At 37.8% G+C, this 13,281-nt stretch overlaps 2 protein-coding genes across 3 annotated transcripts; one reads left to right on the forward strand and one right to left on the reverse strand.

Annotated features, from left to right (window-relative positions):
- The first annotated feature begins 1,786 nt into the window (after positions 1 to 1,786).
- LOC126588886 (methyl-CpG-binding domain-containing protein 7-like) lies at positions 1,787 to 5,172 on the forward strand. The gene is made up of 5 exons (XM_050254035.1): positions 1,787 to 2,132; positions 3,267 to 3,386; positions 3,887 to 4,000; positions 4,564 to 4,683; positions 4,771 to 5,172. Exons 1-5 carry the CDS (start codon positions 1,917 to 1,919, stop codon positions 5,050 to 5,052), a joined length of 852 nt encoding a protein of 283 aa, XP_050109992.1. The 5' UTR covers positions 1,787 to 1,916; the 3' UTR covers positions 5,053 to 5,172.
- A 60-nt stretch (positions 5,173 to 5,232) lies between these two features.
- Positions 5,233 to 9,335, reverse strand: LOC126588884 (protein ALP1-like). Of its 2 annotated transcripts, XM_050254032.1 has the most exons (3): positions 9,239 to 9,335; positions 8,587 to 8,798; positions 5,233 to 6,504 (listed from the first exon to the last, which is right to left on the reverse strand). In XM_050254032.1, exons 2-3 carry the CDS (start codon positions 8,717 to 8,719, stop codon positions 5,450 to 5,452), a joined length of 1,188 nt encoding a protein of 395 aa, XP_050109989.1. In that variant the 5' UTR covers positions 8,720 to 8,798; positions 9,239 to 9,335; the 3' UTR covers positions 5,233 to 5,449. The 2 variants fall into 2 exon arrangements, with proteins under 2 accessions (XP_050109989.1, XP_050109988.1); XM_050254031.1 differs by lacking the exon at positions 9,239 to 9,335 and having other exon boundaries at positions 8,587 to 9,124.
- Positions 9,336 to 13,281: the final 3,946 nt, after the last annotated feature.

A 13,281-nucleotide genomic window follows, 5' to 3' on the forward strand; every position in this document is an offset into this window, starting at 1 on the left:
ATTTTAGACGATCCATTTGTTCTAAAAGAGAACATTTACGATGTTTGATTTCTATAATACCATTCTCTTTTTCTTTTCTTTTTTTCTCATTTTTTGCAGACTTATATTGAGCCAGGGACTGGAAGGCGGTTCCACTCTTTAGTAGTAGTTGAGAGATACCTGACAGAAGCAAATGAAGAAGTTCCACTCAAGGCATTGATGCCTACCAATAAGTCTAGTGTATGTTCTTTTCCAATTAGTGATCAAACATAAGTTTATTAATCCGTTCTCCATGATCGTTGACCTTGTCCAGTAGCTTTGCTTGTGTTTCAGATATCGAGTGGCTCTTGCCATCAGCAGACAAAAAGTTTGGCTGAGATCGATCCCCAGAATGTTGTTTCTAGTATTCTGAAGAGAAATATTTCCGCAGAGAATGATTGACCTTCCAAGCTCAATATTGGCATGCCACCACGCGGTCCTGGAGGGAATATGTGGAACCCCGTCAGGAACGATTTCTACGGTCCCGATTCTGTCAAGCAGAGCTGGTCCGAGAGTTTCAAATCGTCCATCTCTGGTGGAAATATTAGTGCACCAAGTCTATAAGTTACAACTGTTCTGCTAAAGTCGTTGAACTTCTGTTCATTTTGTTTGGTCATTTACTTTTGATGATAGCCCCAAAGTTCTGCCGGATCCTTTTTTCTTGGAGGGTTACATTGGAGGAAATCGAATCCGACCAGCATTCGCATCTCGTTTTGACCTAGAGTGACACCAATGGTGGTCAACTCGCAACTCTTCCGACCTAAACCTTGCATTGCCGATGAGCATAGGCCTCAGAAAGCCTTCATTGAAGAGCAAACCAAGATTTGGAGACCCTTTTTCCAAACACGAACCCAAAAATCAAGAGAATTTAACAGGTAGATCTACTTAACATGTCTCGTGCATGAGACGTTGACTCACAATACGGTTGAATGTAACATCAGGTTACGATGTGAAGGTCGCACTAATAAGTGTGGCTTAGATTACACTCAAATTTGAGTTAATTGGCTATTTTCTTTTAATTGCAAGCGATATTACTACTTTAAGCTATATTAAGGGAATGAGAGAGGTTTTGAACTCATAACACATTGAGTTGAAAAGAAAGATCTTATTCACTAGAACAATTCAACACTTGCAAATCAAGTGGCTGATTTAACGTGAGGGAATTAAGGAAACATCACTCCAAGGTTGGAAAGAATCCCAAATTTGAGTCTCTTAATTGCGTTTGAATAACGTGAGAAAAACTTGTACCGGTTGTATGCCACGGCTCCTTTTTTCGTCTCTCAATAAGAGGAAGAAAGATTATGGTGCATACAATACATATGCCATAACCAAGTTTTGTTGAATATCACCCAATTAATAAAAGAAAATGATAAATACATTTGTTTTTGTCTCTTATATACTTAAATTTAATTTTGTTCGATATTTCGTTTGATTTTTTTAGTCAACGACCATAATAAAAAAATGGTGTGTCAGTAGCTTAAAAGGTGTGAAAATAAGAATCACCTCCCTTACTAAATACACGAAAGAAATACTACGAAGATCATGTTTTTAGACTATATTTTGTAAACCACATGATGTGACGGTTGATTATTAAATACTTTCTTTAATGATTTAAACAAACAATTCAATAATCAACTATCATGTTACATAGTTTACAAAATATGATCTACGTCTCTAGTATCACCAATAAATCAATCCAAGTATAATCATTTGCCAATAAAATAGGAAAATTGTCCAAATAGTTCTTATGAAACCGGAATCATACTGCGTTGTCACGCTCTGTAGACCCGATTCCACTTTTTTCGTTTCTTGGGCTCTGCTGGTCCAAGGCACGGTTAACTTTAATACCAGACCCCCAAACAAGCACATTGCTAAACTGCTACAGTGACAGCTCAGTGATGATGGTGAAGGGGGAATCGTCACAGTCGGAGCCGATTCCGCTGCTAACAATGAGGCCAGGGGAAGAAGGAGAAGAACCCAGAAGCAGTGGCAGCAAAAGGCAATTGCAATTGGTCACCACCTCCCGGTCCTTCAGACTCCCCGATGGTTGGTTGGTTGAGGAAAAGCCCCGTCCCCCTAGCTCTACCAACCCGCGCCAAACCCATAGCGACAAGGTTCGATCTTTCTTTCTCTCTCTGTAGAATTGTTCTAATTGGAAATGCATGTACAATGTATATCCTTTGCATGCATGGATCATGGATCATGGATCATGGATGGATGTACGCATGTATGGATTTTTGTGGTTTTTCCAGGGTTTTGACTGGTGCTAAAATCCATATGCTTTCCAGCATTTTAGAGGTTCTGGGATGGTTTTAATTATGGGTTTGTGGGCAAATATCATTGCAGAGTGAAAAACTGGAAATTTTTGACTGAATTGATCATGTCAAATTTGTTTATTTAGTGCCAATTGATCTTGTCCAACATATTTATCTTTTTTTTTTTTTTGGTTAATAAAAGGAGCTTGGTTAAAAATTAGAAATAAAGAAATTTGGGTTTTTGCTAAAACCTTGTAAATTTTTATTTATTTGTAACATTTTTTTTATTTTTGTTGCACATGCTTTATGATTTAAAATCTGTGTGTTTTCCCCTTATCTGTTGCACGTGTTCTCTAATTTACTGTTGGCCGTGAAACTTTTGAATTGGTACATCTTAATGATCTTACAGAATAACACCGATAACTTGTTACGAATCAAACTTTGAATTCAGAAACTCCATTCATCGTGTTCTTCTAAAGTGACCGTAAATTTCATCCAGAAAGCATAATGCTTGAGCAACAGCAGTTGTTTATGCTACACATCCCACATTGCCCACATTGGGTTTTTTGGCCACGCAGAACAACAGCGTGGTAACCGTTTGCACTACTATGCAAATGGATTTTATGAGTTTTTTGGAAATGAAACTTTATGTTATCTGCAGTTAGAGTCCTTTTACCATACGGCATAGTATACAATGCCTTTTATGATTTACGTGGATCACATCTACCGGTTAAATTCAGCAATGTATGTCATACATTGGTGTACTGTAGAATTTTAGGTGCAGTTGTAATGATAATCAATAATATCCGTGCAGCTTTAGAATTTCCATTCTCTGTTAAGTGAATTGTACAAATCTTCTCCTACCACACCTACTTAACGTTGCCATGTCTAATGTTTCTTTATTGAAAATTCACCAGAAAGATTATTATGTTCTGAAGTTCTTCTATTAGATCTTATGTGGCCAGGTCTCAGACCTTTTATTTTGTTTTGCAGTATTACTATGAGCCTGGCACTGGACTGAAGTTTCGTTCGCTGGCAGCTGTTCAGAGATACCTAACAGAAGGGCAAATCGAACAACGTACCATAAGATCAAAACCACGCAATGAATGTAATGTGAGTTCCATGATTTACAGGTAATATTTAGAAACAGAGGAAACATAAGTTATGCTTAGTTCATCACCCCCTTGTATCCTCTGCACTAAATATACAAAATCTCTACACCTTTGGATTCACTCGCATGGTTTACTTGATGGACCACTAGATTGAGGTACCATAACTGTCAAAGTGATTTTTTTTTTTTTTTTAAATTCTCCTTGTTTTGTTACCATACGCTTCAATATGATTCCAGAACTAATTCATTTGTTCTTATATATTTGAACAACAACAACAAAGCCTTTTCCCACTAAGTGGGGTCGGCTTTCTTATATATTTGAAGATGTAATAAAATTACAATCTAGTAAAACTGTTTGAAAAAGATAACCATGATGAAGGAGTTAAAATAAATGGATGTTACAAGTATCTCTGGTCACCGTTACAGCGGTCCGAATTGAGGAAGAAAAGATTGCGATGCCTAAAATATTAGGGAAAAATCCTTATTGACAGTGTCAATGCAGATGCTGCTGACGCCACGCACCAGGAGGACCAGTTCATCCTTTGTACTACCTGATGGTTGGGAAGTTGAGGAGAAGCCACGAAGCAATATCAATTATTCTGGTCACATAGACAGGGTATTTGTTCTTTTTCATTATAGTTTTGGTGGTTCTTCTCTTCTATGTTGTAGAAAGGGTATATCTAGCCGTACATGCTTTAAATACTGGGTGAAATTGCAAGGATGTGCGTTTCTGGGTCATCTGTGCATATATACATGTACATCTTATGCATACTATTCTAAAGCTGATTGCTCTTTTGGGTCACTGACTTCACCGAAACATATGTATTCTGCAATATAGTTACTTACATTAACCATGCAAAATGGTTGTTATCATATATTATTGGAAAATGTCAAAGGCACATTGACATGTGGGAAGGTAAAACACTTGGCCACACATGTTAGTTTTGGGACACCGCCAATTTGGCGTGCCCATTTCATGCAAGTCTCTATAACGGATATGCTGTTTTCTCTGTTGAGTTGGCATAACAATTGGCATTTGATAAACTTCTCCTGGCAGACATTTTATATGCTCAAATAAGGCTTTCTTTTTATGATCCATTTGTTCTGAAAGAAAACATTGTGATGTTGGTTCTTGTACACCGCACTCCAGAAACCTAATACTTTTTTCGGGTGTTGCAGTCTTATATTGAGACAGGGACTGGAAAGCGGTTCCGTTCTTTATTATCTGTTGAGAGATACCTAACAGAAGCAAATGAAGATTTTCCCCTCAAGGAATTGATGCCTGCCAACAAGTCTGGTGTAAGTTCTTTTCCAATTCCTGATCAAACAAAAGCTTATTTTCTCCTCCATTAAGCTTGACCTTGTCGAGTTTCGCTTGTGTTTCAGCTTTCGCCTGGCTCTGGCGTTCAAAAGATGAACAATTTGGGCGAGATCCTGTCCCAGAAAGTTATTTCTAGTTCAGTGAAGAGAAATATTTCGGGCGATTATGATAGACCCTCCAAGCCCATCCCACCGGCAAAGGTTAATTGGGTCCTCGGCGGTCCTGGGGGGAATATGTGGAACGCCTTCATGGACGACTCTAAGGTCCCGGATTTTGTAAAGCAAAAGTGGTCCGAGACTTTTGTATCATCCGTCTCTGGTGCAAGCGTTAGTGTAGCAAGGTTTTAAGTTATGATTGTTCATCCAAACTCATGTAACATAATGTTTTCCCAGATCCTAACTTTTTAGAGATCTGTAGATGTATGATAGAGAGATGTGTTGTAGAATACAGGAGCAGTTTGCACATCATTCAACTGAGAAATACGACATCGAAACGACAATGCCTAAACGATAACACAATTTGGATCATATCCTAAGAAAACTTAATGTTTATTCCAATACAATATCACTGTCAGGGGCTCACCTGCTAAATAAACAGCCCACAAGTCAAAACCAAAACTCGGGAAAACCCGACTTCAGCTCTATAATTTTCGGTATGAAATATGTCGCGAAAACAACTTTAAAACTGAAGACTACAACTGTCTTTGATACCTAACACTCATAAGAAAACGGAAAAGAAACAAAATCAAGGTGGCATTGGCATCCTTCTTCCAGACAGGTAGAGAGACAGCTTTTCTCTCAGATGAACGCCGTTTATGTCAACAGTTCCACAAATCTGTTGGCGGTATTCTGAGTCATGTTTGTGAGACTGAGGCATCTCGTCTTGAACCCCGCCTTCCATATCTATAACAATGTTGTGAAGCAAGCAGCAAACGAGAATGATCCTCGGCAATCTATGTTTGTCAGGTCTCCACATCACTCCCTGAATGATCCTCCACCTATCCTTCAACCTCGCCAATGCTCTCTGCGCTACCTTCTGCGTAGCATAATGCCACTTATTGAACTGAGCTTTCGGCTCTGGGAGTTCTTTCCCTTCATAGGGGATCACAAGATAGGGCAATAAAGAAAACCCCAAGTCCCCGAGTATGTATTCCCGGATATCCAATCCTGTGGAGAGCTCTAACCTTTTCCCATTCAATCTCTCACCTCTAGCACAGAGCTGATAAAAATTCGAACTCTGAAACACCGACCAGTCCTTCATTTTTCCTGGCCATCCTGTAACTATGTCCCGAAACCTCATGTCAGGGTCCACAATGGCTTGCAAGACCATGCTGTGATTCTTCTCTTGATCGAGCCACGCGTTACTTGTGGGGTCAGAAGCAGGCAAACACATCATGATGTGAGTGGTATCAACAACTCCGCAACAATTGGGAAAGCCTCGTATTTTCTGAAATTTGGATTTAACTTCTGCCATTTCTGCTTCAGTGGAAGGCCATTGCAGGTGGTGAAGTCCTCTTTCTTCCATGGCTTCGACAAATCGCCAGGTCACTTGAGACACAGTTGAGTGGTTCACCCCAAACGAATCGCCAATTGTCACTAGTGACTCACCCGAGCTCAATCTTCTTAAGGCTACAGCGACTTGATCATGCAAAGACAAGGGCTTACCATTTGTAAACACAAAATGTGCCGACTTTGCCATCATATCTTCACTCACAAGTGAACAGATGTACTCGAAGGTTTTCCTGGATAGCTTAAAAACAGATTCAAACTTGTCTAAAACCTTTGATGGAGACTGCATACCTGCAAACAGGATGGGAAAGAAAAGAGGAATATTATTATCCCCAAACGTGAAGTACTTAGAGGTGACTTTGAATGCTTTATGGGAGTGTTTTACAACATTAGAAGTAACAGTAATCTCAAATATCAAGATCAAATTATTCAAGCATAAACTTTGATCCTTCCTTTATGGAACCAAGTGCAAAACTGAATGGAAATAGCGGAGCCAGCATAATCAGGATATACTTTTTTCAAATCCCTCATCCAAGCGTAAGGTAAGTGTCACAGATGTATAATTAACGCATCAAAGCCCTCATCCAAACTGATATGTCAGTTATATCAAAACACGAAACTGATTTGTTTGCATTTCTCCGTAACAATTTTGATAATTTATGATAGCAATCTGGCTGATAATTTGCACAGAAGAAGACTCACTCGTAAATTCGGTCACTACTTGAGGAACCACAAACCATGGTGAAAATGGCAAAGTCAATGCAGTTACAACCTAACCTCTAACTACGCGAAGGGAATTTACAAAATACATACACACTTCCGATATTGCTCATAGGTTTAAGGATGGTACAGTTCATGATCTTTGAGGCTTACCAATCCATGAAGTACAATACTTGTACAAATGATGAATCAAATTTTTATTTCTGTCCGCGTTAACTCTAACTGGTATAAAACAAATTACTCTAGTTATAAACTTGGTCTCTTTCCCTACACATGTGACTATGTTCATCCATATTAATATAGTTTTCACGCTTATCAGACTCAGATACCCTTGTGTCTGTTGAACTTGAAATATAGATTGCAGATTTCAAGGTCTTCAAATATTATTCTTACCAAGAAGAAGCACTTTGTCTCCTCCTTTCTTTTTTATTTTTAACGGGGCCGGGCATATGCCTTATGTTCGATCACAAACTTGACATAGGCAACTACAGTTACATATACATTGGCTATCTCAAATCACATCGAGGGTAGTTGTATGCACAATCAATCTCCAGTGCCCTCCAAATTAACCAACAGCTTCTGAGACAATTTCAGAAGGAACACAGAAATGGTTTGTAATATACAAAAATCAACAACAACAAAAAAAACTTCAAATAACTCCATGATTAAGTATTCTTTTGTGAATTTCACTCCAGCCCCGGAACTGCATATCAAATCAAATTAGACCTAAAAGTATTATGTTTCTTTTAAGTTCCTTGTACCACTAGGGATATACCTTCTGAATAATGGAGAAACTTTTAAACATTTGGTACCTAAGTCTCTTTACAACCAGCTCGACACTTTATCAATTCCCACATCGTGTAACACTCAAACTAATGATTATCGGCATTTCCAAACTTAAAAAGATAACTGAACTTTTGGTCTAAACTTTTACGGTGTCAGTCATCACGTAAGATGATCATTTCTATGTGGACGGTAAACTGCCATCTTTAATAGCTAGTACATACTATCATTACCCCAAGATTTCGGATTAAATGGGTGTTCTTCGAGCAGTGCTATTGTTCAGTCGTTAAGTATGATGATCAGTAATGAAAACAAAGGTAGAAAGACAGCTAGAATTCACACAAGCAAACTTCTTCACAGAATTCAAATGTTATATTACGAGTTAAATACCTTTGAGTTCCTGATTGCATAAATCCGATAACAATGAACCGTCCTGTTAATTATAAAATGCATAAATGCTGCAGGCATTGTAGAAGGACCTATTTGAGTTAGACAGAACATAATTAATATAATTAATCTTATCTTATCCTAGACTTAGTATAATTAATCTTATCTTTTCTAATATTCAAGAAGGCAATGAGCCAGAATGTTAGGTCAAATTCAGATTAGGGATCCTTCTTCATCGTGCATAAACGCATTCGCAATATATCGACACAGAAGTAGAATGCGGAACAAAACATAAACCAATTTGAATTAGACAGAATCAATTTACCAGAAGTCCATTCAACATTAGAAGCACATACACAATCAACATAATATAACTGTTGAAAAAAGCTGACTATAAAGCAGCACATCATAAAGCAAAAATAGACAAACAAAGCAAAAACAAATAGAGTAAAAAAGCAATCAAAATATCAAGGGAAACAATACCATTAATTCTTCTGGAGAATTCATCCCACCAATCCACAGGACCTTCCTTCTCTGATGACCCAGAACCAGAAGCATTCTCCTCACCCTTCTTCTCAGCCTTCTTTCTCTTCCTAATCCCTCTCACAGGACCCATCAGCGCACAGCCCACAACCACTAAATCGAATCAAAACCCAGAAACCCTCCAGCTCCAAACAACAGGAAGAAGACAAACCCTGATGCAATTCATAAAAATATCAAAAACCCATCTGCCATGACACAATATACGTGCTGAACAACAAGCAGAGAGATCAACAGAGAATGAGCAAAAGCAGCAACATGCAAAAGTGCTTTTGAACAGCTGTTGCTACTCGCAGTGTGTGTTTTCAACGGATGTTCTGAAACGTGCAGGAAAAATAGAGAAAAATGGAGAGCCTCGATGAAATAAATAGACGAAACTACAGGTGAGAAAAATCCAAACTTTGACATGTGGGTTTGTGTTTGTTTAGGACAATGTGGCAACGCGAGTGAGAGACATAGGCATTGCTGCTTTTGCTACAGATTATATATCGATATATCTGTCTATATATATATATATATATATATATATATAGCCACACTATAAATATAAATACACAGAATTTAGAGAGAGAGAGAGAGAGAGGGTGAACTTTACAGAGGGTTTTAAATTGGTTGGAGACTGCCTTCAAATTTCGAGAAACGATGGGGAAACCAGAAAGCAAATTTTCTCATGGGTTTCGATTTATGTGTCGGATGAACAAATTGAGGGTCAAGTTAATATGTGCAATGACCAATATGCCATTAACTCCAAGTCGTGGCCCAATTCTTAGATTTGGTAAAAGGAGTGTAAATTCTGTTATACACTACATGGCAACGTGGAAAAGTGGATATTTTGCCTTCTACCACGAGAATTTTTCAGCATGACGGGACACGATCTGATACGGTAAATGTAATATTATAATTGGTTGGACACAATCTGATACGGTAAATGTGATATCGTAATTGGTTTGAACTTTAAAAAAAAATTCAACTAATTATATATATGACATGTGGTGTTCCGAGCCGTGCTTTCAACACATTAAAAAATGAATAATGCTAGGGAGACTAAATTTGAAGACAAAGTTTTGAAAACTAAATTACATGAAAGTTGATGATTAATTGATTACTTAAACGTTGACAAACGTGTTTATTCCTATTGGTGACACGTCATTTAGATTACAAATTTAGTCTTATTCTAAAAAAAATTCTCTTCACCACAACTATTTTTTTCCTTCTTTCTCCCTTTTTCCTTTTTCTATAATAAAGGAAACGTATACAACTACATGAATATATCATTTAACGTGTAATCTAAATTCTCAATCTTTTAATGTAAATATATGGTTGTATTAAATATATTTATGAAACAAAATTATTTTCATGAAAATATATTTCCGTATATGAAATAGTAGGAAACTTGTTTAGGTTAATAAATAATTTTATAAGTCAATGAAAACAATTTCCTCTTCAACTAAAACTTCTAAAAACAATTTTCCTCTACAACAAATGTCGATATCGCTTACCATAATTTTCCTTGATTGATTTCTTCTTACAACCACAAAGTATTGATTGACCCAATCCTAATATTTGTAAATATCTTGTAACTTCAAACAAAAATTGCCCCATGAAGTGAAGAGTATCTACTTAATTTGGCCCGCTACAAGCACTACAGTCTAGTCAACTCCTATAACGATAAGTTTTACACTAATCTTTTTTATTATTTTTTGGTGGGAACTTTAACGAAAAGCACCCGGTACTGTTCACTTTAACGAAAAACCACATTTTTACACTAAAAAGTAAATCCTGGTACTATTCACTTTACCCTTTATTTTGTCCTTATCATTAAAACTCAAAGTTTTCAAGCCCTTTTCATTAGTTTTCCTTATATCAAATGGATACTTCTGACCAAAAAAAATATATTGAAGGGATACTAACATTGAACGAACATTGACTTATTTAAGAAAAAAAACTTGTATGACACGGGTACATTGCCATGGTAGTGTCTAATACCAATGATATAAGAACGTAGAGAGAAACTAACACATATTTTATATAATTAACGTAACTGTTTATCCTTACCATACAAGTCTTCTCCTACTCTAGGACTTACAAAGAACAGACGACAACATCTATCTTCGTTAATGTACATGTTTTCTTTCATTTGTCACTAGTGTAATTCTTAGTCATTTTCTTACACATCATATCGACCATAAACCTTTTTGTCGACGAGCGTCAAGGGCACATGGACTCAGATGCTGTTCAATCGTACACTGATTTTTACGTCATGTTCTGAAAATGACTGTAGGATGTAGCAAGTTATGAACATCGTCGCGAGACATGAACGTTTTTATCTAGAGAGATTGATAACGCTGATAACAAACTATGAAGAAGAACTTATGAAGAACTCAAGAAAGCTTTCGACGAGAGAGAATGTAGAGAGAGAAACTGTATTATCATTATATCCAACTATTACATCATACATCCTTATAAATACAATGACACATAACTGACTTCTAGAGTTCCCAATACAATTGTGACACCTGGCAATGTAAAACAATACTAATCTTTTATCCTAACATTCCCCCTCAATTTTATGCCGGGCATTGGCGAGCATAAGATTGCTACAATGAGAACTAAACAAAGGAAAACAGAGACCCTTTGTAAGAATATCAGCAAACTGTTCAGATGAGTTAACAAACTGCAACATAATGGTGCCTTGCTGCACTCTTTCCCGCACAAAATGACAGTCTATTTCTATGTGTTTAGCTTTAGAATGGAGAATGGGATTGGTTGCTAAAGCCATGGCTGATATATTGTCACAATGGAGTAAAGGAGTTGTGGAAGGAGATAAAGATAGATCCTGAAGTAACTGCTGAATCCACACAACTTCAGCAGTGGTAGTTGCCATTGCGCGATATTCTGCCTCAGTTGAAGAACGACTGACTGTATGCTGTTTCTTGGAACTCCAGGAAATTGGATTATCACCTAAAAACACAACAAAACCAGTGGTTGACCGTCGATCATTGGGATCCCCAGCCCAATCAGCATCTGTGTAAGCTCTTATATCCAAATTACCAGGTTGAAAACACAAACCAAGATGCAGAGAACCTTTGAGATACCGCAGGATGCGTTTGACAGCAACAAAGTGACTGTCAAGAGGAGAATGCATAAACTGACATACCTGATTAACAGAATATGCTATATCAGGGCGAGTGAAAGTCAAATACTGTAATGCCCCGACGATACTTCTATAAAGACCGGGATCATGGAATGGAGGACTACCATGATTTAAGAGCTTTTGATGTGGATGACAGGGAGTGGTACATGGCTTACTGTCAAACATATGGACCTTATGCAGCAAGTCCCTGATATATTTGGACTGATGAACTAACAATCCCTGAGGTTGATACTCAATTTGCAGCCCAAGAAAGTAGTGGAGGACCCCTAAATCCTTCATATCGAACTCCCTGGTTAATTGACTGATCACAGACTGAACATGTACATCATCATCACCACTGAGTATAATATCGTCAACATATAACAGCAACACAACAAGGGAAGGACCATCACGTTTTACATATAAGGAAGGATCGGCATAAGAGGATGTGAAGCCCAAACTGAGGAGGAAGCTCGAGAACCTTGCATTCCAAGCACGAGGGGCTTGTTTGAGGCCATACAAAGACCTTTCTAATTTGCAAACAAAATCTGGATGATCCTTGTCAATAAACCCTTGTGGTTGAGACATATACACTTCTTCATCTAGAAAACCATGCAGAAACGCATTTTTAACATCTAACTGCTTAAGTTTCCAGCCCTTTGTTGCAGCCAATGAGAGCATTAACCTAACAGTAGTAGGCTTAACCACGGGGCTGAACGTTTCATAGTAATCAAGGCCGGCTTCTTGAGAGAACCCCTTGGCCACTAAACGAGCCTTATACCGAGCCACAGATCCATCAGGATTTCTTTTGACTTTATATATCCATTTACAACCCACCAAGTTCTTATGAGATGGGAGAGGAACAAGAGTCCATGTATGCTGTTTAATAAGAGCATCCATCTCTTCTGTCATTGCTTGTCTCCACTGAGATGATCGAGCAGCAATACTAAAAGACTGAGGTTCCTTGACATCTTCGTGAACAACAGCAGAAAAAACCTTCTTTTTGAAAATCCCTGACTTGGACCTTGTTTGCATAGGATGAGTATTAGAACTGACTACAGAAACATGTTGCAAATCTGGAACTTGAGAACTTGTTACATCAGGATGAGACTCGGACAGCAACAATGAAGATGCAGAACGTGAAGCAGAATTGCCTCCAGTAGGACCAAGATCACCAAGTTGCTGAAAATCGGACTGAGTAACTGATGGGTGAGAGGATATGTGTGGAAATGGTATTGGAATAAATGGAGGATGAGAAAATGTAGTAGGAGGAGCTAGTGAAACTGGAATTGATGCAGAAGAGACAGTAGAACTGAAGGATGAAGAAGACATACCATATGTACTAGGGAAGACAGATTCATCAAACAAAACATGCCTAGAGACAATTAGTTTATTATCACTTATAGCATAACAAATATACCCCTTATATTGAGCAGCATACCCCAAAAATATACACATAGTGGTCTTAGGATCAAGTTTATTGGTTCGATAAGGTTTTAAGGAAG

The sequence above is a fragment of the Malus sylvestris genome, chromosome 11 (assembly GCF_916048215.2).
Source record: "Malus sylvestris chromosome 11, drMalSylv7.2, whole genome shotgun sequence".
In the NCBI taxonomy this organism is placed as follows: Eukaryota; Viridiplantae; Streptophyta; class Magnoliopsida; order Rosales; family Rosaceae; genus Malus; species Malus sylvestris.

What these genes read in the sequence shown, in the direction of transcription:
- LOC126588884 (XM_050254032.1), bottom strand. Translation starts at nt 8,719, where the DNA reads ATGGGTCCTGTGAGAGGGATTAGGAAGAGAAAGAAGGCTGAGAAGAAG. An exon ending in ATTCTCCAGAAGAATTAATG is followed by an intron (nt 6,505 to 8,586) that starts GTATTGTTTCCC and finishes TCCTGTTTGCAG; the next exon opens with GTATGCAGTCTCCATCAAAG.
- LOC126588886 (XM_050254035.1), top strand. Translation starts at nt 1,917, where the DNA reads ATGATGGTGAAGGGGGAATCGTCACAGTCGGAGCCGATTCCGCTGCTA. An exon ending in GCCAAACCCATAGCGACAAG is followed by an intron (nt 2,133 to 3,266) that starts GTTCGATCTTTC and finishes TTTGTTTTGCAG; the next exon opens with TATTACTATGAGCCTGGCAC. An exon ending in ATTCTGGTCACATAGACAGG is followed by an intron (nt 4,001 to 4,563) that starts GTATTTGTTCTT and finishes CGGGTGTTGCAG; the next exon opens with TCTTATATTGAGACAGGGAC.